The sequence below is a fragment of the Bicyclus anynana genome, chromosome 4, assembly GCF_947172395.1.
Source record: "Bicyclus anynana chromosome 4, ilBicAnyn1.1, whole genome shotgun sequence".
NCBI lineage: Eukaryota > Metazoa > Arthropoda > Insecta > Lepidoptera > Nymphalidae > Bicyclus > Bicyclus anynana.
The window spans coordinates 17,745,928-17,769,559 of NC_069086.1; the positions used below are offsets into that span (position 1 = coordinate 17,745,928).

Here is a 23,632-nt window from a genome sequence, read left to right on the forward strand (position 1 = left end):
AAGAACCTAAAGGCAAAACGAACACTCTGTCTCTTGAGTTTATTTTGACCTTAAAATTGTTAAAAGAAAATGTTCGTTTAGGTACATTTTATATGCCTAACAACCAGTTTTTAAATAATATAAAAAGGTACTTTCATTTAAAAATTCACATGATGATCCTTTATTTAAATCTGGAGCATTCCTAAATATTTTTATATAATTAAAAAGTAACACAGATTATTTTGTGATTAATTTTCGACTGACAACGCGCAACTCGGAATATAGCAGTTTAGATTATATTTCGCACGTTAACAATGAAAATTCAACATTAAAATGGTTACAATTTCTTGTTTTTAATTTTATGCAAAATCAATGGGTGTTTTCGTTAAATATAAAATAACAAGGATTATTAATATTAATAATAATTAATACATTTAATTAGGAATAGAAGAATTATTGCAATAAAATCATTTTTGTAAATTTTTGATTTATGATAGTTTTGTTGTTGTTGTTGACGCAGTAAATGTATGCCCACTGGTGTCAACAGAATCTTCGAGAAAATCGAACTTGTATTAAAATAAAGTAAACTTTAGTACTATTTCCGTAAAGTTCTTTTTAGTTTGTGACTTTGAGTAAAATTATTTTTTCATATTTTAATGAAAATATAATAAAATACGTCTTAACGATGGTACGAAACACCATAATTTGATAAATGTTTGTGGCGGCTATCATTTTGGTATTCCAAAACGGCACAATACAGCATTTTTCTAATCGTTTTTAATTATTTTCAATTACCGAATTTGAAAACCGCAGGACGTAACGTGTCAGTCAACGAAACAAGACTGCTAGTACATGCGCGCATAGGCTTGCGAAGCTCCGCACACCCGGGTGTAAGCGGGCCACGCCCCTATGCTACTTCTATTGCTAAAAGCGTTAGCTTTTAGCGATCTCTGTTCTGTGGTCTAGACCAACAAGCCATATCATCATCATCATCATCATCATATCAGCCGATGGACGTCCACTGCAGGACATAGGCCTTTTGTAGGGACTTCCAAACATCACGATACTGAGCCGCCTGCATCCAGCGAATCCCTGCGACTCGCTTGATGTCGTCAGTCCACCTGGTGGGGGGTCGGCCAACACTGCGCTTACTAGTGCGGGGTCGCCATTCCAGCACTTTGGGACCCCAACGTCCATCGGCTCTTCGAACTATGTGCCCCGCCCATTGCCACTTCAGCTTCGCAACTCGTTGAGCTATGTCGGTGACTTTGGTTCTTCTGCGGATCTCTTCATTTCTGATTCGATCACGCAGAGATACTCCTAACATAGCTCGTTCCATCGCCCGCTGTGTGACTCTGAGCCTTCTTATAAGGCCCATAGTTAGCGACCAAGTCTCGGAACCATAGGTCATCACTGGCAACACGCACTGTTCGAAGACTTTCGTCTTCAGGCACTGAGGAATTTCGGACGAAAAGATGTCGCGAAGCTTCCCGAATGCAGCCCATCCGAGTTGGATTCGACGGTTCACCTCTTTCTCGAAATTGGACCTACCTAACTGGATCATATGTCCTAGGTATATGTATTCGTCTACAATTTCGAGTGCAGCGTTCTCAACTATAACTGGGTGGAGCGATACATGAGCATTACACATTACTTTCGTTTTAGCCATGTTCATTTTTAGGCCCACCTGTTGAGAAACTCTGCTGAGGTCATTGAGCATGGTACTAAGGTCATCCAGAGTCTCTGCCATGATGACTACATCGTCCGCGAACCGCAGTTGAGTGATGTACTCGCCATTGATGTTGATGCCAAGTCCGCCCCAGTCCAGAAGCTTAAAGACGTCTTCCAGTGCGGCGGTAAATAGCTTCGGAGAGATCACATCTCCCTGACGCACTCCTCGCTGCAACTGGATTGGCCTCGTAGTCTGATCCTGAATACGGACTGACATAGTGGCGTTTTCGTACAAACACTTCAACGCTTGGATATACCTGTAATCAATTCGGCATCTCTGCAATGACCTTAGCACAGCCCAGGTTTCCACCGAATCGAAGGCTTTCTCATAATCCACAAACGCTAAGCAAAGTGGCAGGTTATACTCGTGAGTCTTCTGTATAACCTGCCGCAGCGTATGGATGTGGTCTATGGTACTAAAGCCTTTTCGGAAACCGGCTTGTTCGACAAGCCATATAACATCCCATATTCGGCTCACTGCTGTTCTCTCGAATCTCCTCTTAGAATGAGAGAGGTAAGGCCAATAGTCCACCACACTGGTCCAATGCGAATTGACATGACAGATTTCACACACGCAGAGAATTAAGATAATTCTCTGGTGTGCAGGTTTCCACACGATGTTTTCCTTCACCAATTGAGACACGTGATATTTAGTTTCTTAAAATGCACACAACTGAAAAGTTGTGTGCGGATTTGAACCCACGCGCTCCGGAATCAGAGGCAGAGGTCTTATCCACTGGGCTATCACGGCAATTATATTATTTGTATGTCAGGATGTCAGCAACGTGGGCGTGGCAGAGATCGAGCAGCGACTGCGTGCGCTGGCGCAGGCGTGGGAGGCGCTGCAGGCGCTGGCGGCCGAGCGCGGCGCCAAGCTGCAGCAGTCGCTGGCCTACCAGCAGTTCCTGGCCAAGCTCGACGAGGAGGAGGCTTGGATCAGGTATTTGTCAAAATTTATGTATCTCAAATAGGCTTAGTTTACATACACTTATGGATCGTCAGGTTATAATACTAGCTGTTGACATCGAGTTCTACTTTTTAACCGACTTCCAAAAAGGAGGAGGTTCTACGTTCGACTGTATGTATGTTTTTTTTTTTTTTTTTTTTTTTTTTTTTTTTATGTATGTCCAGCGATAATTCCGTCATTTGTGGACCGATTTTGAAAATTCTTTTTTTGTTTTGAAGGGTTTGATTCCAGGGTGGTCCCATTTTTTTCATGTCAGGATCTGATGATGGCATCCTGGAGAAATCGAGGGGATCTTTTGAAAATTGTAGGGACGGCTAGTGCGTTTGTTAGTGTTTCCATAAGGTATTTTAAACCACTACAATTTTATGAAGGTCTGGAGTTGGTCTGATGATGGAGCCAAAACACAGACGATGGAACTCGTCAACGATTTACAGCAGGTACCTTTTGTTTGGGCTTGATTTATTTGTATTGATGAGAACTTTCCACCTAGATCGGTTGTGACTGTATTAAGGGTCTGATGATGAAGAAGAATGACAGTTAAGAGAACTCCTCAACGGTTCACAGTAGCTACCTTGTGTTTGGACTTGATAAATTTGTATTGATGAGAACTTTCCACCTAGATGAGTTGTGACTGTATTAGGGGTCTGGTGATGAAGACGAAGGATAGTTAAGGGAACTCCTCAACGGTTCACAGTAGCTACATTGTGTTTTGACTTGATAATTTTGTATTGATGAGAACTTTCCACCTAGATGGGTTGTGACTGTATTAGGGGTTTGGTGACGAAGATGAAGGAGAGTTAAGGGAACTCCTCGACGGTTCACAGTAGCTACCTTGTGTTTGGACTTGATAAATTTTATATTGATGAGAATGTGATTGCATAGGGGGTCTGGTGATGATGACGCAGACCAGTGACCTTTCACGATTTTCTGAATATTCATATTACGTGTGGATAAAGGGGGAGTAAAATTTTGTATGTGAGTTAAGGTAGTATTTTTAAAATTGAGATTGTAGGACTTAGATACTTATTATAAAAAAATAACGTTTCAACTAATTGCTTATTAATTTTTGTTCACACTCTGTAGGTGTGCTAACACTAAAAATTAAAAAATAAAAATTTTAATAAAAAAAATTCAACCGACTTCCAATTCAAAAATTAACCTAAACTAAAAAGCAAAAAATAACATCTTACCTATGTGCTACCTTCTGATCAGTTTGAAGGCGGTGCCAATCTAGTGTCATGTTTTAATTAAAGCCGTTTCTGAAAGAACCACAGAAATTTTGTAATTTAAACGGCTCTAATTAAAACATCACTGGCTTGGCACCGCCTTCAAACTGATCAGAAGGTAGCACATAGGTAAGATGTTATTTTTTGCTTTTTAGTTTAGGTTAATTTTTGAATTGGAAGTCGGTTGAATTTTTTTTATTAAAATTTTTATGTATTTATCATATTCAAGTACGAATTTAGCTTAAAAATTACTTTACTGCAAGTATAATAAATAAATTTAATAATGTTTTGAAATTTTCAATTTAACTGTTCAATTCAATTCAATTAAGTTCAATTTCAAACACTACTGACCCGTCGAAGTAAATAACGGTCAAACCTGTGTTATTCGTCTGGTGTATATATATGTGGCTATCAGGAGACGCTGCCCATATGGCAGTATTGCCATTGTAAATGACGTACATTTGAAATACAATATGGCGGGCTCCCAAAACTTGAGAACCTGTTAGTTTTAGGAAATCGTCCAAAAAGATTCGCGGCGAATTTGACCTTTCTAGGCCTAACATGCGCCAACGACATTATAACTTGTGAACAGAAAATAACTCACTTTTTTAGTCCCAACGCAACAAACGTGAAATTTTCACGCTGGCTGTTGGTCGACATTTTGTGTTTTTATTCCCACTGACCCGGCCTTTAGTTCAGAAGTGGGATATGCGGCTATCTCTAGCAGAACCTAACATCTGACTAATATGGTGTCTGTCGGTCAGCGAGAAGCAGCAGCTGGTGGTGGTGAGCGAGTGCGGCGACAGCATGGCGGCGGTGCAGGGGCTGCTGAAGAAGCACGAGGCGCTGGAGGCCGAGCTGGCGGCGCGCGGCGAGCGCGTGCGCGACCTCACGACCGAGGGCGAGGCGCTGCTGGCCGCCGGCAACCTGCACTCGGAGGCGCTCGCGCACCGCCTGCACGGGCTGCAGGTACACCCACTGTTGAACTATAGTCTGGCAAGTTCGTTGATAACACTCCCATGATATGCGGGCGACAGGGGGAAAGACTGCGCGAGTGTGACGTGCATCACTCTTGGGGTTTTCATTCATCGCTACACGCCCCCCGACCCGCGTGGAACATCGGTAGTGTTACGAACGAACTTTCCAAGCTAAACTAAGATCCTCTTATCCTTGTTCTGTGTTCGTTAATAGAGGTGAGACAGCACCGATTTATTACATAGGTGTATTATTCTTTTCTCAACTTTCATCTGCTACGGAAATTTTGACAGCCTCCGTGGCGCAGTGGTATGCGCGGTGGACTTACAAGATGGAGGTCCTGGGTTCGATCCCCGGCTGGGCTGATCTTCCATCAGCCTTAATTAATCCAAGTCTGGCTAGTGTGCTTCCGCCATGGCTAGTTACCACCCTATCGGCAAAGACGTAGTGCCAAACGATTTAGCGTTCCGGTACAATGCTGTGTAGAAACCGAAAGGGGTGTAGATTTTTACCCTCCTCCTGATAAGTTAGCCCGCTTCTATCTTAGATTGCATTATCATTTAGCATCAGGTGGGATTGTAGTCAAGGGCTAACTTGTAAAGGAATAAAAAAAATAAGAGGCGGAGTGGATGAGAAATTGTTGGTATTGAAACGTAACGAGTTCGTGTCATATTCGTAGCGCCAGATGGGAGGAAAATGTACACAAGGGTATAAAGATGATGAGAAAAAACTATAAATGAGTCAGAAGTTGGTCTGAAAACACTTAAAACCAAATATTGAGCTTGGTCTCCCGCGATTAAAACGCTGTCAAATATTAAATAAAGGTCCCTTGCAAAGGGTTGCCTAAAAGCTTATCAGATATAATTTGTCATCCAGAAGAAAATAAAATATAGATTGAGTGTCTGGAATATGAATACTTAAAACCTACCTGCCAAAACCAAACAAACTCTATAGTTAGAGCTGACTAATTTTCAAGGTCTAACACAGACTTTTAGACCAAAAAGTATACCAATTCAATAATGTACGAAATATTTCCTTAGGCGAAGCTGGAGAAGCTGACATCGCTGGCGGCCCGGCGCAAGGCGGCGCTGGTGGACAACTCGGCGTACCTGCAGCTGCTGTGGAAGGCCGACGTGGTGGAGTCGTGGATAGCCGACAAGGAGACGCACGTGCGCTCGGACGAGTTCGGCCGCGACCTGTCCACCGTGCAGACCCTGCTCACCAAGCAGGACACCTTCGACGCAGGTGTGTATAGCAGCGGCGAAGAGTCCATGCAAGCTGGTTCCCGCCGGGTTACCTTTAAAAACCCATGCATATTCATTGTTGTACTGTATTTTCTTTTTCTCTTTGACGGCTTACCTTCATCTAAATTCCATCCTTCGCCACTTGTGTATACTAGGCATACTGGTTGAGCGAGTCCTCGTCTGCATTGGGTAGAGTAGCGAGACAGCTGCAGGCGTGAAATCGTGCAACTGTCAACACATAAATGTAGAATTCTGTGACTATTTTTACTTCTTGAAAAGAATACGAGGTACTTTCAGCAGGCCCGCGGTTTTTCAGTTTAGTTTCCGTTCCCTTATGGTATACGAGGAAACAATTTAACCTATGTTTTATTCAGAATTTTTCTCTTCCATAAGTTGGACATTCCATAGATTCACCCACATGGTGAATCTATGGAATGTATCGTTGTAATGGTGAATGATTATTTAAAATCAGTTGAATACTTTTTGAGTAAAATAATACCAAACAAAGCAACAAAATATCAAATCATGCGTCTTTATAATATTTAAGTTTAGATTTGGTTTTTAAAATTACCAATATTCTTCTTTTCCCTCGCTAGATAATGCTAAAGTGTTTTTCAGTTAACATGCGTACGGTGACAGTCGCCTGTATGATGTTCATAATACGTACTATTATCGTGGATCGCGGCAACTACGGCGCTACATGAAACTGTTGTAACTGTATTAATCTAGAAGTACACTGGACTATTATCTTCTCTTTCTATTGAGAATCGTAGTTCGTTTACTGCATAGTCATTAAAGTTTCTTAGTTTGTATTCGTACGTTTCACGTTTGGCATACGGCGATCAGGTCTGGCGGCGTTCGAGCACGAGGGCATCCAGAACATCACGGCGCTGAAGGAGCAGCTGGTGGCGGCGGGCCACGAGCAGAGCGCGGCCATCTCGCGGCGGCACGGTGACGTCATCGCGCGCTGGCAGCGCCTGCTGGCCGACTCGGCCGCGCGCAAGCAGCGCCTGCTGCAGCTGCAGGACCAGTTCCGCCAGATCGAGGAGCTGTACCTCACCTTCGCCAAAAAGGTAATGCCACATCGAGATCAGTGGATCGTTAGGCCTAACATGCGAACTATTGCAAAATCTCGTGAAGGGAAAAAAGCTTGACAAATGGTGGCTGAACCGGAAATATCGCTTTTTCTTTCTTTCTTCCTATTAGCACGTAAGAGAAAGCGATATTTTCGTTTTTATAAGTCGACAATACGGTATTTTGTCGTAAATTGCATGTTAGGCATACAAGACTCCTTTTTATTGTTTAACTTGCTTTTACAATATTATTATTAAAACATTAAAACACTTTGAAAAATATGAAGGTCTTAATCCAATCCACTTACAGGTATTAATCCAACAGCTTCACTTCATGATGGTTGAAAATATTTGCAGGTTCATTCTGAATTAAATGACTTGTGTACCAACTCGAATGTTATACATCCACAACCAAAACTCATACAATGATCATGACTGACGTGCAAACCATTATATTTATATTTTTGTCTACCAGGCGTCCGCATTCAACTCGTGGTTCGAGAACGCTGAGGAGGACCTGACGGACCCCGTGCGCTGCAACTCCATCGAGGAGATCAGGGCGCTCAGAGATGCGCACGCACAGTTCCAGGTAACACATTATTACCAGTGGTCCTAACATGCGACCAAATGACGTATCTTGTGGAGAGAAATAGACAAAAATGACCCAATAACGACGCAACCAGAAATATTCTGTTTCATTGATTTGGGACAGGGACTGGGTCAACTCCGCCGCCAATGGTCAACGTTTGTTTATTTCTCCATATAAGATACTAGCTGACGCCGCGCGGTTTTACCCGCGTGGTTCCCGTTCCCGTAGGAATATGGGGATAATATATAGCCTATAGCCTTCCTCGATAAATGGGCTATAACACAGAAAGAATTTTTCAAATCGGACCAGTAGTTCCTGAGATTAGCGCGTTCAATGAAACAAACAAACAAATAAACTCTTCAGCTTTATTATATTAGTATAGATGTCGTTGGTCACAACTAATTTCTGTAGTTCAGTTCAGTATTGTACAGCTCTACAGTTTGCTAATAACATTCTGGTGATATTATTTCCATAAACTAGCAGACGCTACGCGGTTTCACCCGCCTGGCTCCAGTTCTCGTAGGAATATATAAATATAGCCTATAGCCCTCGGGGATAGTGTACCTACTCAATAGTGAAATTTCAAATTGTTTCAGAGCCTATTCAATGCATAAAAACAATCAATCAATCAAATCTTTCCTCTTTATAATATTAGTATTGATGAATTACGTGTCAAGTTGTTTGTCCGCGATGGACTCCTAAACTGCTAAACCGATTTTAATCAAATTTGCACACAGAAATTTGATCCGACTTGAAAGGTAGGATTGCAAGTAAAATAGGGGTAGGGTAAGGTATAGCAGCCGTGATAGCCTAGTGGATATGACCTCTGCCTCTTATTCTGGAGGGTGTAGGTTCGAATCCGGTCCGGGGCATGCACCACCATCTCTTCAGTTGTGTGCATTTTAAGAAATTAAATATCACGTGTCTCAAACGGTGAAGGAAGAACATCGTGAAGAAACCTGCATACCAGAAAATTATCTCTGCCAATCCGATTTGGGCCAGCGTGGTGGACTATTGGCCTAACCCCTCTCATTCTGAGAGGAGACTCGAGCTCAGCAGTGAGCCGAATATGGGTTGATAACGACGAAGGTATAGGTGTGTATAGAGAAGTTTCGCACTGTGATTGTTTGCAGGCGTCGCTGTCGTCAGCGCAAAGCGACTTCGAAGCGCTGGCGGCACTGGACGCGCAGATCAAGTCGTTCAACGTGGGCGCCAACCCCTACACCTGGTTCACCATGGAGGCGCTCGAGGAGACCTGGCGGAACCTGCGCAAAATTATAGGTGACTACGCGCTTTCTGTGTACACTTGATTGATCAGAATAATAAAAACCCATGTTAGGGGAAAAAAAGCAAGTTCCTTGATGATACATGATATGCGGCCGATGGGGGGAAAGACTGCGCGGGTGTGAAATCGTGCGTACGGGGAAGTGAGGTGCATCAGTCGTGGGTTTTTCATTCATCGCTACACGCCTCCCGGCCCGCGCGGACCATCGGGAGTGTTACGAACGAATTTGCGAAGCTATAATTTCTTCCATTACCATACTACATATTAACCCCGGTGTGGATAGCGAATACCTCGCAGTCCGTACAACCCACAGGAATAGACACTGCCCCAGCGCAGGATAGCGAGCAATCGCAGTCCGCGCGGGGCGCCTGGACTTACGTCCCCCAGACAACCCATAGGTCGCAAGGCCTTAACGTCGTAAAGGTTTGGAAGAACAAGATCGGAGGAACCATACCCCCCGTATCTAATAAATAAAGTGTGCAACCGAGGAGCAGCTAGCCGTGGCGTACGGGCCCGCCAACAGCGTACTCGAGCGTGCACGCTGTTAGCGGCAGCGCACGGTAAAAGGTGCGCAGATTAGGTTGCGCACAAAAACGTAACGGTGGCTATATATGAAAAATCGATTTTTAAGGAGTAAACTCCAAAACGTATATACCTACTAGAGTATTGTATGTTTCTTGTTATGTTAATATTCGTTTGTAATCACGACAGCGGAACGCGACGTCGAGCTGACGAAGGAGGCTCAGCGCCAGGAGGAGAACGACAAGCTGCGCAAGGAGTTCGCTAAGCACGCCAACGCCTTCCACCAGTGGCTCACCGAGACGCGGTATGTGGACACACTTTGCTCTTACATTAACCCACGATGTGTAGGACTGACGTGCGACCCACGACACTATCTATTTAGCGCCGAACTCGAAATATTGCTGGATCTTTCGTTGCATCGGGACAAAAGAGTGATATATTCACTTTGGCCTCAATTTGTCTTCATGAAATATGTCGTGGCGCGCATGTTAGGCCTCATGATTTACTAAGAATTTTGTCGAGTTGACAAGTCGCAAAACTTAAGTGATAATGGGCATGGACATAGTTAGAAGAGCCAATTGACGTTGGTGTCCTGATGTGGGGGACTTTGGGATCCCAACCTGTACATGTGGGGTCTCTATTGTCCATTGTCATGGACAATATAGACCCCACAGGTGCACAGTGTTGGTCGGCTAGGTATGTTGCAATGAGCCGCTGGATGCAGGCGACTCAAAAATGGTTTTTGACTACTAGCCATTGGCCAGCTATGGATGTCCTTGATGACAATGATGAAGCAATTTTGTCATGCTTTCCGCAAAGTATAAAGTTTGTTAGGTTTAAAAGTCTTGACTTTAACTAAATCTAGTAGTACACATCTCTGAGAGGTATAGAATGGAATGGTTTGGATGACATCTTGATTGTAAACGAGAATTCTTTAAATATAAATAATAGTCAATCCCGTTCTTGAAGGTTAAGTTTAAAAAAAAACGTCCAAGCGGTTGCTTGCATTCCTGACAAATTAAAACTTATCAAACATTGGGGATCCCACATAATTATGTTACAGTGTGCAATTTATTAAGAAATCAGAACAAAGTGATCATGATGAACTTGCTTCGTTTACTAATGAAGTTTATGTTTAGAAAATTATTTGAATACTAGCTGACACTGCGCGGTTTCACCCGCGTGGTTCCCGTTCCCGTAGAAATACAGGGATAATATATAGCCTATAGCCTTCCTCGATAAATGGGCTATCTAACACTGAAAGAATTTTTCATATCGGACCAGTAGTTCCTGAGATTAGCGCGTTCAATCAAACAAACAAACAAACTCTTCAGCTTTATAATATTAGTATAGATAAGCAAATACCGCCTGACATGATGTATTGCAAACTGTACAGGTACCGGCTGCTAGGCTGGGACGGGTAAAGTATCGGAATGATGCGGGTATTATAATGTAACTTACGCTTTACGCTTGGCCAACATGTTACATATGAGCTTGTATATTGTATAGCAATATTGTACATTTTTAGTCTAAAAGAAATTAAAATTAAACGTACATTTAAAAACGATTTTTTTTCGGATTACTTTTTCTTTAAGTATGTATATCAAATTTTGAGGAAACAGTATTATTGAAAATATTGCATTTTTTGTGTTCTGCTGATTTAAATTTTGGTAAATTTATTAAAAGTAAAGCTAAAAGTACAAGTATTGAAAAATAAAGCAAATTGTGGGATATATTATAATGTCCAACATTACTTTTAGGTAAATCTACATTTTGGCCAAGTTCATAAAGTATAAAATTCATTTACTAAGTTGGTGTCCAGTATTTTAATTTTTTGATCTTCATAATAGATTTAATTCCCAATTCTAATTCCTACTTGATAAAAAAGGCATTTGTAAATATTTTTAATTCACGTATTTCATATTAACTATTTTCACAACTGTTCAAAGTATTATAAAAAATATTATACGTGAATTGGTGTATATTGTTAAAATGTTAAGAAAACATTGATTGTTGTGCTAACTTGTAATAAGTGTTGTTTTTGGTTTTGTGTTATTCGATGTTGTGTCATAAAACTAAGGCTCCTCAGGTTTGTGAAGGTGACTGAAACATTATCATTATAAAAATATTAAACAAATAGAACGTTACGAACGTTAAAATAAATAAATCATTATATAATCTAACGCGTTTATAAAAACCGTTTCTACGGAATCGATGATTCATTGTTAGAATCGTTTTTGTAGTGTAAAAAGCTCCCTAAAATACAGGATTGTATAGTTAAATAGCATAAAAACTCTCTAGTCTTTCCCGACTATTTGGATTTGGGCATATTTCAAAAAAGATGACATATATATTATTTTTTAAAAAAAGTTAGGTTCCTCCCCTCTTAAAATAAGTCAACGTGACAATGGTTAAGACTCGCGTGAATATTCTATTTGTTTAATATTGATACACAAGACAAGATGTAGATGAGTATGTTCAGTGCTTGATGCTCTGTTGTTCCGCAGCACGTCGATGATGGAAGGCACGGGGTCGCTGGAGGCGCAACTGGCCACGCTCCGCCAGCGCGCCACGGAGGTGCGCGCGCGCCGCGCCGACCTGCGCCGGCTGGAAGAACTGGGTGACTTACTATTTAATCATTTATTGTGATACACAGCTAAAACCAATCATGTTAAATACTGTTAGATGTGTTACTAAGTCAGACTCAAAAGAGGAAATTTCCACATTTATTAGTTGTGGTCAACAACGAACGTTATTTAAAAAAATAATACCTAATTACGTCTACAATGTCGAGTTGTGTGTTCAGGAAGTGTAAAAACTACATATACATAAATAAATAATGTAATTAAAGACAAAATTGTGCATGTGTGCGGTCAGGTTTGTAGCCTATTGTTTGGAAAACTTTTTGGGGTGATTTTGTAAGGACGTAACCGATCTATAGTATAAAATTATCATTGACTAAAACTCACGTGATACAACGTTGTAGTACGCCCGACTAATTTCGAACCCATACGGGGCAGTCGTGAGCTGATTCTGACTACGTGGCGGCGCGCCTTGATAGAGGGGTAGAGTTGTAGGTAGTGAAGGCCGTTACACAATCCGACGATTCTTGATATAATTGGACTCTTCCTCTTGTTAACAAACCAAACTAACACAAACTATCTTGTTTGAAGTTTGTCATTTGCGACGTCGAATGAAACAACGGTTTCCACGTAGAATTCTCTTATCATACAACAATACAAACATATATTTGTTGAAGAGCCGTGATAGCCCAACGGATATGACCTCTGCCTCCGATTTCGGAGGGTGTGGGTTCGAATCCGGTCCGGGGCATGCACCTCCAACTTTTCAGTTGTGTGCATTTTAAGAAATTAAATATCACGTGTCTCAATCGGTGAAGGAAAATATCGTGAGGAAACCTGCATACCAGAGAATTTCTTAATCCTCTTTGCGTGTGTGAAGTCTGCCAATCCGCATTGGGCCAGCGTGGTGGACTATTGGCCTAACCCCTCTTATTCTGAGAGGAGACTCGAGCTCAGCAGTGAGCCGTATATGGGTTGATAACGACGACTAGATTTGCGGTTTAACACCTACGAATAATCTTTGTTCAATCAAATTTATTGTTAATGAAATTTTTATTAAATAACTTTGGTTATTCCGGCTTGGCTTTACCAATTTTTGCCCATTTTGTGTTTTTTTAATTACAATTTTTTTTGCTAGTGTGGGTATTACTGGAGGATAGTTCTAAAAAATATCATTATAATGATGATAAAGCTTTTGAAATTATTGAATACTGTTGTACTGATAAGATTGGTGGGTTCCCAGGCGCGGCGCTCGAGGAGCACCTTATCCTGGACAACCGCTACACGGAGCACAGCACGGTGGGGCTGGCGCAGCAGTGGGACCAGCTCGACCAGCTGTCCATGCGCATGCAGCACAACCTGGAGCAGCAGATCCAGGCCAGGAACCATTCTGGTGAGCGCTGCAGTGTAGGCCAACCTACTGACTGCAAACTTTAGACCTACTGGAATAGAATATTTAGTGACTAATAAGTGAACGCAGTAGTGAATGATTGGTTTCTGTATAATAAGCATCACACGCTGAAAAAAATAGATTTGTCTACTTCCATTTCATTCAGTAATGTTCATTACCACATAGATAAACTGTGCTACAATTACGTTTTTTAATTAATAAATATTTCCGTGGCATTGGCTATAAAAATTCAGGCTTCAAAACTAAATCTCGGAAGTCACGCCCATGCAAAATCGAGAAAGCCATGCCCAACGCCAATTATATTATATTATTTACCATTTATCAAGTTTTGTTAATTCTTTCATCATGGTCGTAGAAAAAGTATTGTATGCCACTGTACGAAATTAGCCATTGTAGAACTCGTAACATTTTCTTAATGGATTGTATTGCATGTTCGCAGGCGTGAGCGAGGACGCGCTGAAGGAGTTCTCGATGATGTTCAAGCACTTCGACAAGGACCGCTCGGGGCGCCTCAACCACCACGAGTTCAAGTCGTGTCTGCGCGCGCTCGGCTACGACCTGCCCATGGTGGAGGAGGGGCAGCCCGACCCGGAGTTCGAGGCTATACTCAGTGAGTACCACACTAATGTCATCCCGGGATTGCAATACCTATAATTTATCTGGGATTCCAATTTTCTGGATTCTTGCCTATCAGTGTCCTCGGTCATCACTAGCAGCTCTTGTTATAATAATTATACAATGATACCAAATAATTCACTGTAAAATCATAAACATTCAAATCATACATATAAATCGTCAAGGCTTTCCACTTACACGTAAAGTAAGAACAAATATAAGAGTCCCCACAGACATATTTCTGAGTTTTGCATTACAACTTATGGCGTGGTACAACAATCACTTCACACTTTAGTAATGTAAAGTTAAAAAATGAGCACAGGAAGCGAAATACTTACATTGTTAAAATATTGTGCTGAATGTTTTGCACCGTCCATTTCAGACGTGGTGGATCCGAACCGCGACGGGCAGGTGTCGCTGCAGGAGTACATGGCGTTCATGATCAGCAAGGAGACGGAGAACGTGCACTCCTCGGAGGAGATCGAGAACGCCTTCCGCGCCATCACCGCGCACCAGGACCGCGCCTACGTCACCAAGGAGGAGCTCTACGCCGTGAGTACTGCGCCACACTCCATACATCGCTACACTGCTCTATACAACATTACACTTCGCTTTACCACGTTACACTGCTCTGTACAACGTTACACTGCTCCATACAACGTTACACTGCTCCATACAACGTTACACTGCTCCATATAACGTTACACTGCTCTATACTAGTTTACACTGCTGTATACTATGTTACACTGTTCTATACAACGTTACACTACTCTGTACAACGTTACACTGCTCCATACAACGTTACACTGCTCCATACAACGTTACACTGCTCCATACAACGTTACACTGCTCCATATAACGTTACACTGCTCTATACTAGTTTACACTGCTGTATACTATGTTACACTGTTCTATACAACGTTACACTACTCTGTACAATGTTACACTGCTCTATACTACGTTACACTGCTCTGTACACCGTTACACTACTTTATACAATGTTAAACTGCTCTATACTATGTTACACTGCTATATACTTTGTTACACTGCTCCATACAACGTTACACTGCTCCATACAACGTTACACTGCTCCATATAACGTTACACTGCTCTATACTAGTTTACACTGCTGTATACTATGTTACACTGTTCTATACAACGTTACACTACTCTGTACAATGTTACACTGCTCTATACTACGTTACACTGCTCTGTACACCGTTACACTACTTTATACAATGTTAAACTGCTCTATACTATGTTACACTGCTATATACTTTGTTACACTGATTTATACAATGTTACACTTCTCTATAAAAGTTCATAATAATATTATCAATAATATGATATTGCATTACTTATGTGGTAGGGATAAACTTCCAGTCTTAATAAAATAGTTTGTTTGGCTATCAGGCTCGCTGTCCGTTAATATTTTGCAGTAAATACCTCACGTGATTTAACTTTTATCATAGTTTTAAATTAAAATTGTTAAACTCGCCCAAAATGGGTTGTATTTAGAATTAATAAAACCGTCACTTTTTGATTATACATTTTAAATTTATATTTCTTTCTGTCTACAGAATCTCACCAAGGAGATGGCGGACTACTGCGTGGCGCGCATGAAGCCCTACGTGGAGCCGAAGTCGGAGCGCCCCATCCCCAACGCGCTGGATTACATAGACTTTACGCGCACGCTCTTCCAGAACTAATGCGACACGCTTCGGTGTATGCTTCCGCGCAGTTGCAGATATATTAACTTATTAAATCACGATTCAAAAGATATTGTTTTTGATTTGTTTTGCTACACCTGGAAATACAGTGTTCTTGCAATCGCTTTGGTGAATAGTATCCAAGGTGAATAGATTGCCAGTGCGTTGTGCTTCTACCTTTTTTCACGACTGCGCGGTTGTATGCCGCGTTCATGACGCTTGCTATGAGTAGCTTATGTACACTCTTTGATTCCATAAACACGACTGATGTTATAAATGTGCATTTCCATATAAAAGATAAGTAAATTAGAAACCTTAGCTGTGTGTGTTAGTCTGGAAGTGAAACGCCTTTAATGACAAGGCATTAGCGTTATCTAGACTGACATTATAGTCTATTATTTTCTTAATTTTCACAGTATAACCTGAAAAGATTATTCTAGGGCAGCGGCATACTAACGAAGAGCTTGAAGCTCGGATAGTAAACAATAACTTAATCACATCAAAATCGCCGTTTTTTGCCGCCTGAGAAAATGTCTATATCGCGGATGCGTCGGAGTTAGTAAAATGTGCGTATCAGTATTTTTTTTTTCTTGATAAGAGTTGCAGTGTGGCTAAACTGTTTACCGTTTTGACTCTACAATATGATTTACTAGGATCATCTATTACTGAATTGTATTTCTTGGAAAAAATAGACTATAGTGTCCAAAATAGTGTGTTACCAATGGGTAAATAACTAAATAGTATGCAGTATGGATGAATTCCTTTCCTCTGATTAGCAGAGGGATACGAAGCTCCTGGAAAAGGTTTTCTAATAAAACTATCATACTTCTAGTATACATCTAGAATTTAATATTACTCAATGGTTACAATTACATTTCAGTACATTTTCCAAATAAGCTTAAATTATATTATTCGCTTTACAATATACAAACTTGTTATTTATTCGCTTATTAATATACATTTTATTTATTATTTTATATTAAACTAACATTTTAAATAAACATATTCATCCCTATTTTATTGTTATTTTTTTTACAAGTTTAAAAACTAATCTACCTCTTTTTCTTGAGACGTTATCAAGTAAAATTATTGTCTGAATAGACAGACAACACTTTATTTTTATTGAAATAAGGTCAAATTAAGATAATTTAGAAACCCTTGGTTGTTTGAATAATTTTTGTAGCATTGGATTGAATTAATTTGTTTAGTGTTCAAAATAATATGATCAAGCCAATAAATACGTTATCAACCCATATACGGCTCAAGCCATTAAATAAATAATCTGTATTTACACTAAAATGGTACACAGTGCATTTATTTATTGTACGTCACATAAGATCTAGTACCTTGCTAGATCTACCTCCTTGGCTTTTATATACATTCAACTGTGTGCTTCTGAGAAATTGTCAATCTTTGTCTCTATAAGGCTTTATTATTGATTTAGGTCAACAACCTTATATATACAGATCAATCTATACTTATATTATAATCTATATTATGAATGAGAAATTAAGTCTGTCTGTCTGTCTGTTATCTTTTCACAGCTAAACGACTAAACCAATCAAGATGAATTTTGGTATTAAGATAAATGGGACCTTGGAGAAGAACATGGGCTATTTTTTTGTCCCTAAAATAAAAAGAGAAGGGGGTGAAACAGGGGTTGAAAGTTTGTATGGAAAGTCATCCATTTTTAACCTTAGGACGTTCTCAATTCAAGTCTATGTTTTTAAAGTTACAGTTATAAAAATTTGTGTATCAATCATGAAAAGAATTACGAAATGTAATGTGATTTAAGAATTTTTACCCCTAATGTGGTGAAATAGGGGATGTAAATTTACATTGAATTCCACGCGGACGAAGTCGCGGGCGTCCGCTAGTTAAATATATATATAAGATCGCCCAGTTTAGCCGGTCATTTGGTTAAAAATACCTAACACGAAAAATGGGGTACTTTCAATCAATTATAACTTTTTTCAGAGTGAGACTTTTTAAAAGGTGTTTTAACCTTTTAAACATTCGTCCAGTATCAAATTAATTGACTAACTCTACATTAAGGCGAGCAAAGCCGCTTATTTAAATAGATCATAAATTGATTGACAACCGAATTTGTATACAATCAAATTAATTTATTTTACAAATTGATTCTATATCTGTGCCCGCTGTAGCAGTCTGAACTCCTCGGGAGAGACGTGCAGCCGGAGCCGTTCGAGCAGAGCTGGTGGCAGCGTGTCTTTGGGCGGCTGCAAGTGTTTGACTGCCAGCAGCTCGCGCACCGACGGCCGCGAGCGCGCGTTGTACGTCAGACACCACTTCAGAGTTGCGATCAGAGACGCTGGCAGATCTGCAGAGAATAATTGCTCTTTGAAACAATTATAAAAATATAAATTTCGAGTATCAGCTGATATTTTGTGTCCTAAAGCAATGTTTCTGTATTTCGGTGAGACGTATAGTAGGTAGGATGTTTTTCTACCACTGCAAAGTTATGTTCATTTCATTATCAACCCGTATATCACTGCTGAGCTCCAGTCTCCTCTCAGAATGACAGGGGTTAGGCCAATAGTCCACCACACTGGCCCAATGCGAATTGGCAGACTTCACAAACGCAGAGAATTAAGAAAATTCTCTGGTATGCAGTTTTCCTCACTATGCTTTCATTCACCGTTTGAGACACGTGATATTTAATTTATTTTATTTCTATATAATATATTTTATTTCTTGGATAGGTTATGATCCTTTAACTATTATGATTTAAAATCACTTAGAAGGTTAACTAAATCCATTGTAATGATTATTTAGAATATAAGACATCATTAATCTCTTGTAAAATTTTAATAATAAACCTTTAATTTTTTTTATCCATTATATCGTACTTATCAATATCTTAAAACTATTCTAACTAATCTGTATATTTATCTAAATAATTAATTATGCTATGTACTAGTTAATAATGGGCCCCTTCGGGTATGAGCCTCCTCCATCTTTTTCCATTTGTCCCTTTCTTTTGTGAGCTCCATCCAACCTTGGCCAGCCACTGCGTTAATGTCGTCTACCCACCTTCCTATAGGCCTTCCTACTTTCCTTTTACCAAGTGGACCTTTCCAATAGGTAATTTTCTTAGTCCACCGTTTGTCCTTTTGCCTGCCAAGGTGGCCTGCCCACTATGTATATTGTTGTTGACTAATTATACACTGTATGACAGACTGTATTAGTCAAAAATATTGTTTTTACACTAAAAGTGTTAAACAACAATACATTTTGTTGATCATAACTGCTTATTATAATATACATATTAGTTGTGTAACACTCACGGTCGGCGGGCGGGTAGTCGATGACGTGCTTGGGGTTGAGGATGGCGGCCAGCTTGGCGAGGTTGGGGATGTGGCCGAACGGCGTGCGCCCGTACACCATGCTGTACAGGATGCAGCCCAGCGACCACACGTCCGAGCGGTACGAGATCTGGACACCAACCACTCATACATATTACTTTGTGAAAGAATTACTACTACACTAATCATTATTATCACCATTATTAAACCATAACAATTCTCTGTTGAGCGCAAGTCTCAGAATTAGGGGCGTAGGCTAATCAGGTCCCAAAGCGGATTGGCAGACATAGAGAATTAAGAAAATCCTCAGGTATTCAGGTTTCTTTACTATGTTATTCCTTCACTGATTGAGACAGTGATATTTAATTTTTTAAAAATACACATTACTGAAGTTAGAGGGTTGGCCTCAGGCCGGATTCAAACCTATGCTTTCCTAATCAAACCCATAGGTTCACTGAGGTTCACAAAATAAATTCAATTGCTACACCAATAGTATAAACAAAAACACATGCAGCAGAGAGATTCATTCTATATAAATGCATAAACAATTAGTTGTAAGTATATGTTTTTAACAATATTGTAAAGACTTCTAAGCTTCAAAGTTATAAAGCTGGTTTTAAGCCTGTCTCATTTTGGATTCAATCTTTACTCATTGAACTATTGTATGCATTTCTAACCATGTCTACAATTTAATGGTGGGAGAAAAGTGAATATTAGCCATATTATAGAGCTCATGTGGCAGACATTTAGTTAAGGTAACAGTTTCAAGCGGTTCACCTTGATGTTGGCGCTGTTGCCGTAGCCGCCGGCGCCGCCCATGAGCGCCTCGGGGCTGATGTAGGAGTAGGTGCCGGCGGCCTGCGAGCGCACCACGCTGGTGGCGTCGCCGCTGATGGCCGACGCGATGCCGAAGTCGATCAGCTTCAGCCGCCCGCACACCAGCAGGAAGTTGGCCGGCTTCAGGTCCGCGTGGATCACGCCTGCACACCAGTTATGGTCAGAACCGAGGCATGTATAGAGCTCAGTTACAAACTATGGCTGATGTCTTTTGGTTGGTAGGACACTTCAGCCATGGCTAGTCACTACCCTACTGGTAAAGATGTACCACCAAGCAATTTAGTGTTCCGGTACGATGTTGTGTGAAACCAAAAAGTATATGGATTTTCATCCTCGTGCTAACAAGTTAGCACGCTTCCATCTTAGATTGCATCATCACTTACCATCAGGTGAGATTGTAGTCAAGAGGAAACTTGTAAAGAATAAAAAGAAAAAAATATTTTGAATGTACCACTCAGACATAAAAAAGACCTGCAAATTATATAACAGTATGAAGCCTCTGCCTGGACACTCTCCATTATGTTATTATGATCTTAAAACTTGAATCAGGTTTTGGCAATTAATTACAACTCATACTCCTGCACCCTGTTACTACGAGTAGCTTCCACTTCATTGAAGATTAACAGGAAATTTTACCATTTGAAAAATAACTTGAACTAACATTTTTTTTTCTGATTGTGTTAGTGCCGTAGACTCCTTATGGGACCTCAGCGGCGTCACCGGGGGGGTCATGAACTCACATTTGAACTTAAGTTCCTTAGCTTCACAACAAAAGCTTCGATTGTGCCAACCCATGACTTGATTACTCAACTCGATTCTCAGTCCATTTCCAACAGCAATTGGTGCTGTCACTCACCATGCTCGTGTATATAGTTGACGGCATTCAGCATCTCCTCCCAGTAGTGCAGCACCAGCGCGGGCGGCAGGCCGGCGCCGCGCGCGCGCAGGAACGACGACAGGTCCGTCTCGCCCACTTCCAACACCAGCCGCAAGAACTGGTTCTGTCTGTCGTATTCACTGTAAAATTATATTTTCTGAATTTGTAGTCTCATAAATCAAAATCATTACACTTCAAGGATATGTACTCAAACTTAAGGCATTTGTGTTAACTTTGTGTCAAATGCACCGTGGTTTCTACAAATATCAGAAATTCACGTGACAACAGTAAAAGGAATAAAATTCACTAACGACAAATACAAAGGTAGACTCAGAAATCATCCGAATCACCTGGCTAATTATCCAGTTAACAATATCACAGATGATTCAATGCTTAAAAAGACATATGACATACATATATGTATATGGAGCTTCTCCAACTAGGGAAGGTTGCTTCCAACCACCTACAACTTCTCTGCTCATAGTCTGTCGACTGATCACATGAGTACAATAAAACAAAAACAAACTCAAATTCCAATAGCAACTGGATAAGAAAGTAAATTCACCAAAATTCTATAAAACTACATTCAACTAACTAGTCATAGAGGCGTATGACTCGGTCAGAGTTCTGCAGCTCTCTCAGCAGCCGCACTTCATTGACGTAGCCCTGCGCCAGCTCCTGGTCTGTGGCGAGGTACACACACTTCACTGCGTACTCACACGATGTGCCCACTTCTAGCACCTGTGAAATATCACTCTAATATTAGTAACAAAGTCTGTCAACACGTGAATATTTATTAAAGGAAAGGAGTCTTGAAATGTTAAAGAAAATTTAATGAAAATTAACTAAAAACTAATGATTTAGCTTACTTTTATATTATTGTCATGTTTACACTTTAATTATAATCCTCTTCTATCAAAAATCAGTTTATAGTCGACCAACTGATCACTGATAGATTTAACTAAACAAAAAACACTTTTTAATTAAACTAATATATTAAGTCAAGAAATACCTTGTACACCTCACTAGAGCCTCCCGTGCCTAGTTTTTTAATATACATATATTTTTTGTCCTTAATACTAGTAGTTTTAAACAACACTTTTGAGTTGTTGGGGATGTTGCCCGGTATGCCTTGCGGGTAGGACGGGGTGGCTGCGTATGATTGTGGCACTGGCTTGTTTGACGGAGTCTCTGGGACAGGCGCTGGATGGCTGATAGGTACGGCCTCAGCAGGGTCATCTTTATGCTGAGCCTGTCTAAACAACTCACATCTAACTTTCTCTCTGTTCTGTATGACTGTTTGTAGAGGTGTTTTCTTTTGACTGTGCCGTCCAGATCCGGGTGTATACTTTCGTATGCCCGTCTTTATCGTTGGTGTGCCCGTTTTTAACTTTTGACCACTGTTAGGCACTTTTGCTGGTTCGGGAGTTGTTTTCAGCACTGGAATACTCTGTTTGACCGGCACATATGAGTTGGTTTTCTGTGGCATTAAAACGTTACGCTTTTTTGACTCCGAATTTGGATAGGCAGGTGTCATCTGTTTCTGTACGTTTGATAATACATCTCTGTCTTTGGTAAATAACAGTTGTTGCGGTTTCTTAATATCGCCAGAATTCTCTTTGTTGTGGTTATTTGTTGATATTTTCCTCTCAGATGCGAAACTTTTTATATTTTTTAATGTTTTTATGTTTTTGTGTTGCGGAGTTGAAGACTTATTTTTCTTTAGAACCGGTGTTCTCGATGTAGCTATTTCTCTGAAGGAGTCTTCTTCGCTCTCGTCTGTTGTGAAACTCGAGTCTGGAGTATCTGGTTGGGTTTCCACAGGCATCAAATTGGCTAACAATGCCGACATAGGCATCGGCGCAAACTTGATGCTATTCGACGTCGATTCCGTATTCCCGTTCATAATTAACAAACTTTAATACGCACTATAAACTGAATCCATTGATTTATTATATTTTACTATCGTTATATTATTTACATTTATTTAAGTATTTGATAGTTGGTTTTCTTTAATTTTATTCAAAAAAGTTAACGAAATATTCGTTACCAATTTCAAACATTTCAAAACAAATTTGAAAAATTGACATTTGAATGACATCCACAGATCACTATAGACTAGATGACATCACAGACTGCTAACCACAAACGGCTAAAAAGATATGCTAACTTTTTTAAGTGGAATAACGATCCGAGTTCTAACCCTTTTAAGGCCAAGTTCGGACTACACCATTTTTTGGCGGTAAATCCAAAAATCCTAAAAGGCCTAAAAAAGTCGGTACTTTAGATACATCGATCGGAGACGGAGCTTTAGTACAGAGTATAGTGGGTAAGGCCTAGTTTGGACTACTTTAGTATTTTAGTCGATGTTTATGTATTTTTTCGGATTTTTCAAATTTTTCCATATTAAATCGGTTTTTTCAATGCTGTAGCTGCTGTAATTATTATTTTAAGTATTTATTTTTTGTTATACGTTACGGGTTAAATTACCAATTTACTACTATACTACTTTTCTAAATAATGTTTTACCTACATATTTGTTTTGTAGAAGAAGATTTGAGTGCAATTAACTAACTATTGAGTGAGTGCAATTAAGAACTATTTCTAACTATTGAGTGCAATTAAGAACTATTTCTCTTTCATTGAGTTGAGCCAATTTAAAAAAAATCCTGTAAAAAATATGA

At 40.2% G+C, this 23,632-nt stretch overlaps 2 protein-coding genes across 4 annotated transcripts in view; one reads left to right on the forward strand and one right to left on the reverse strand.

The window, feature by feature from the left end:
• Positions 1-15,979, forward strand: part of LOC112054588 (spectrin alpha chain) — a 59,180-nt gene extending 43,201 nt beyond the window's left edge. For 2 of the 3 annotated variants that reach the window (XM_052891424.1, XM_052891425.1), the window contains exons 34-46: positions 2,484-2,650; positions 4,668-4,872; positions 5,919-6,123; positions 6,969-7,195; positions 7,671-7,784; positions 8,918-9,065; positions 9,781-9,895; positions 10,988-11,011; positions 12,099-12,211; positions 13,417-13,566; positions 14,024-14,194; positions 14,582-14,751; positions 15,780-15,979. In XM_052891424.1, coding sequence (XP_052747384.1) covers positions 2,484-2,650; positions 4,668-4,872; positions 5,919-6,123; positions 6,969-7,195; positions 7,671-7,784; positions 8,918-9,065; positions 9,781-9,895; positions 10,988-11,011; positions 12,099-12,211; positions 13,417-13,566; positions 14,024-14,194; positions 14,582-14,751; positions 15,780-15,908 — 1,938 coding nt within the window. In that variant the 3' untranslated portion in view covers positions 15,909-15,979. The remainder of the gene's footprint in view (positions 1-2,483; positions 2,651-4,667; positions 4,873-5,918; positions 6,124-6,968; positions 7,196-7,670; positions 7,785-8,917; positions 9,066-9,780; positions 9,896-10,987; positions 11,012-12,098; positions 12,212-13,416; positions 13,567-14,023; positions 14,195-14,581; positions 14,752-15,779) is intronic. The other variant, XM_052891426.1, reaches the window with a different exon arrangement.
• An 845-nt stretch (positions 15,980-16,824) lies between these two features.
• LOC112054589 (dual specificity protein kinase TTK) lies at positions 16,825-23,025 on the reverse strand. Its single transcript, XM_024094427.2, has 6 exons — positions 21,961-23,025; positions 21,544-21,689; positions 20,928-21,088; positions 20,012-20,214; positions 19,217-19,364; positions 16,825-18,249 (listed from the first exon to the last, which is right to left on the reverse strand). Exons 1-6 carry the CDS (start codon positions 22,852-22,854, stop codon positions 18,053-18,055), a joined length of 1,749 nt encoding a protein of 582 aa, XP_023950195.1. The 5' UTR covers positions 22,855-23,025; the 3' UTR covers positions 16,825-18,052.
• Between the last annotated feature and the right edge of the window lie 607 nt (positions 23,026-23,632).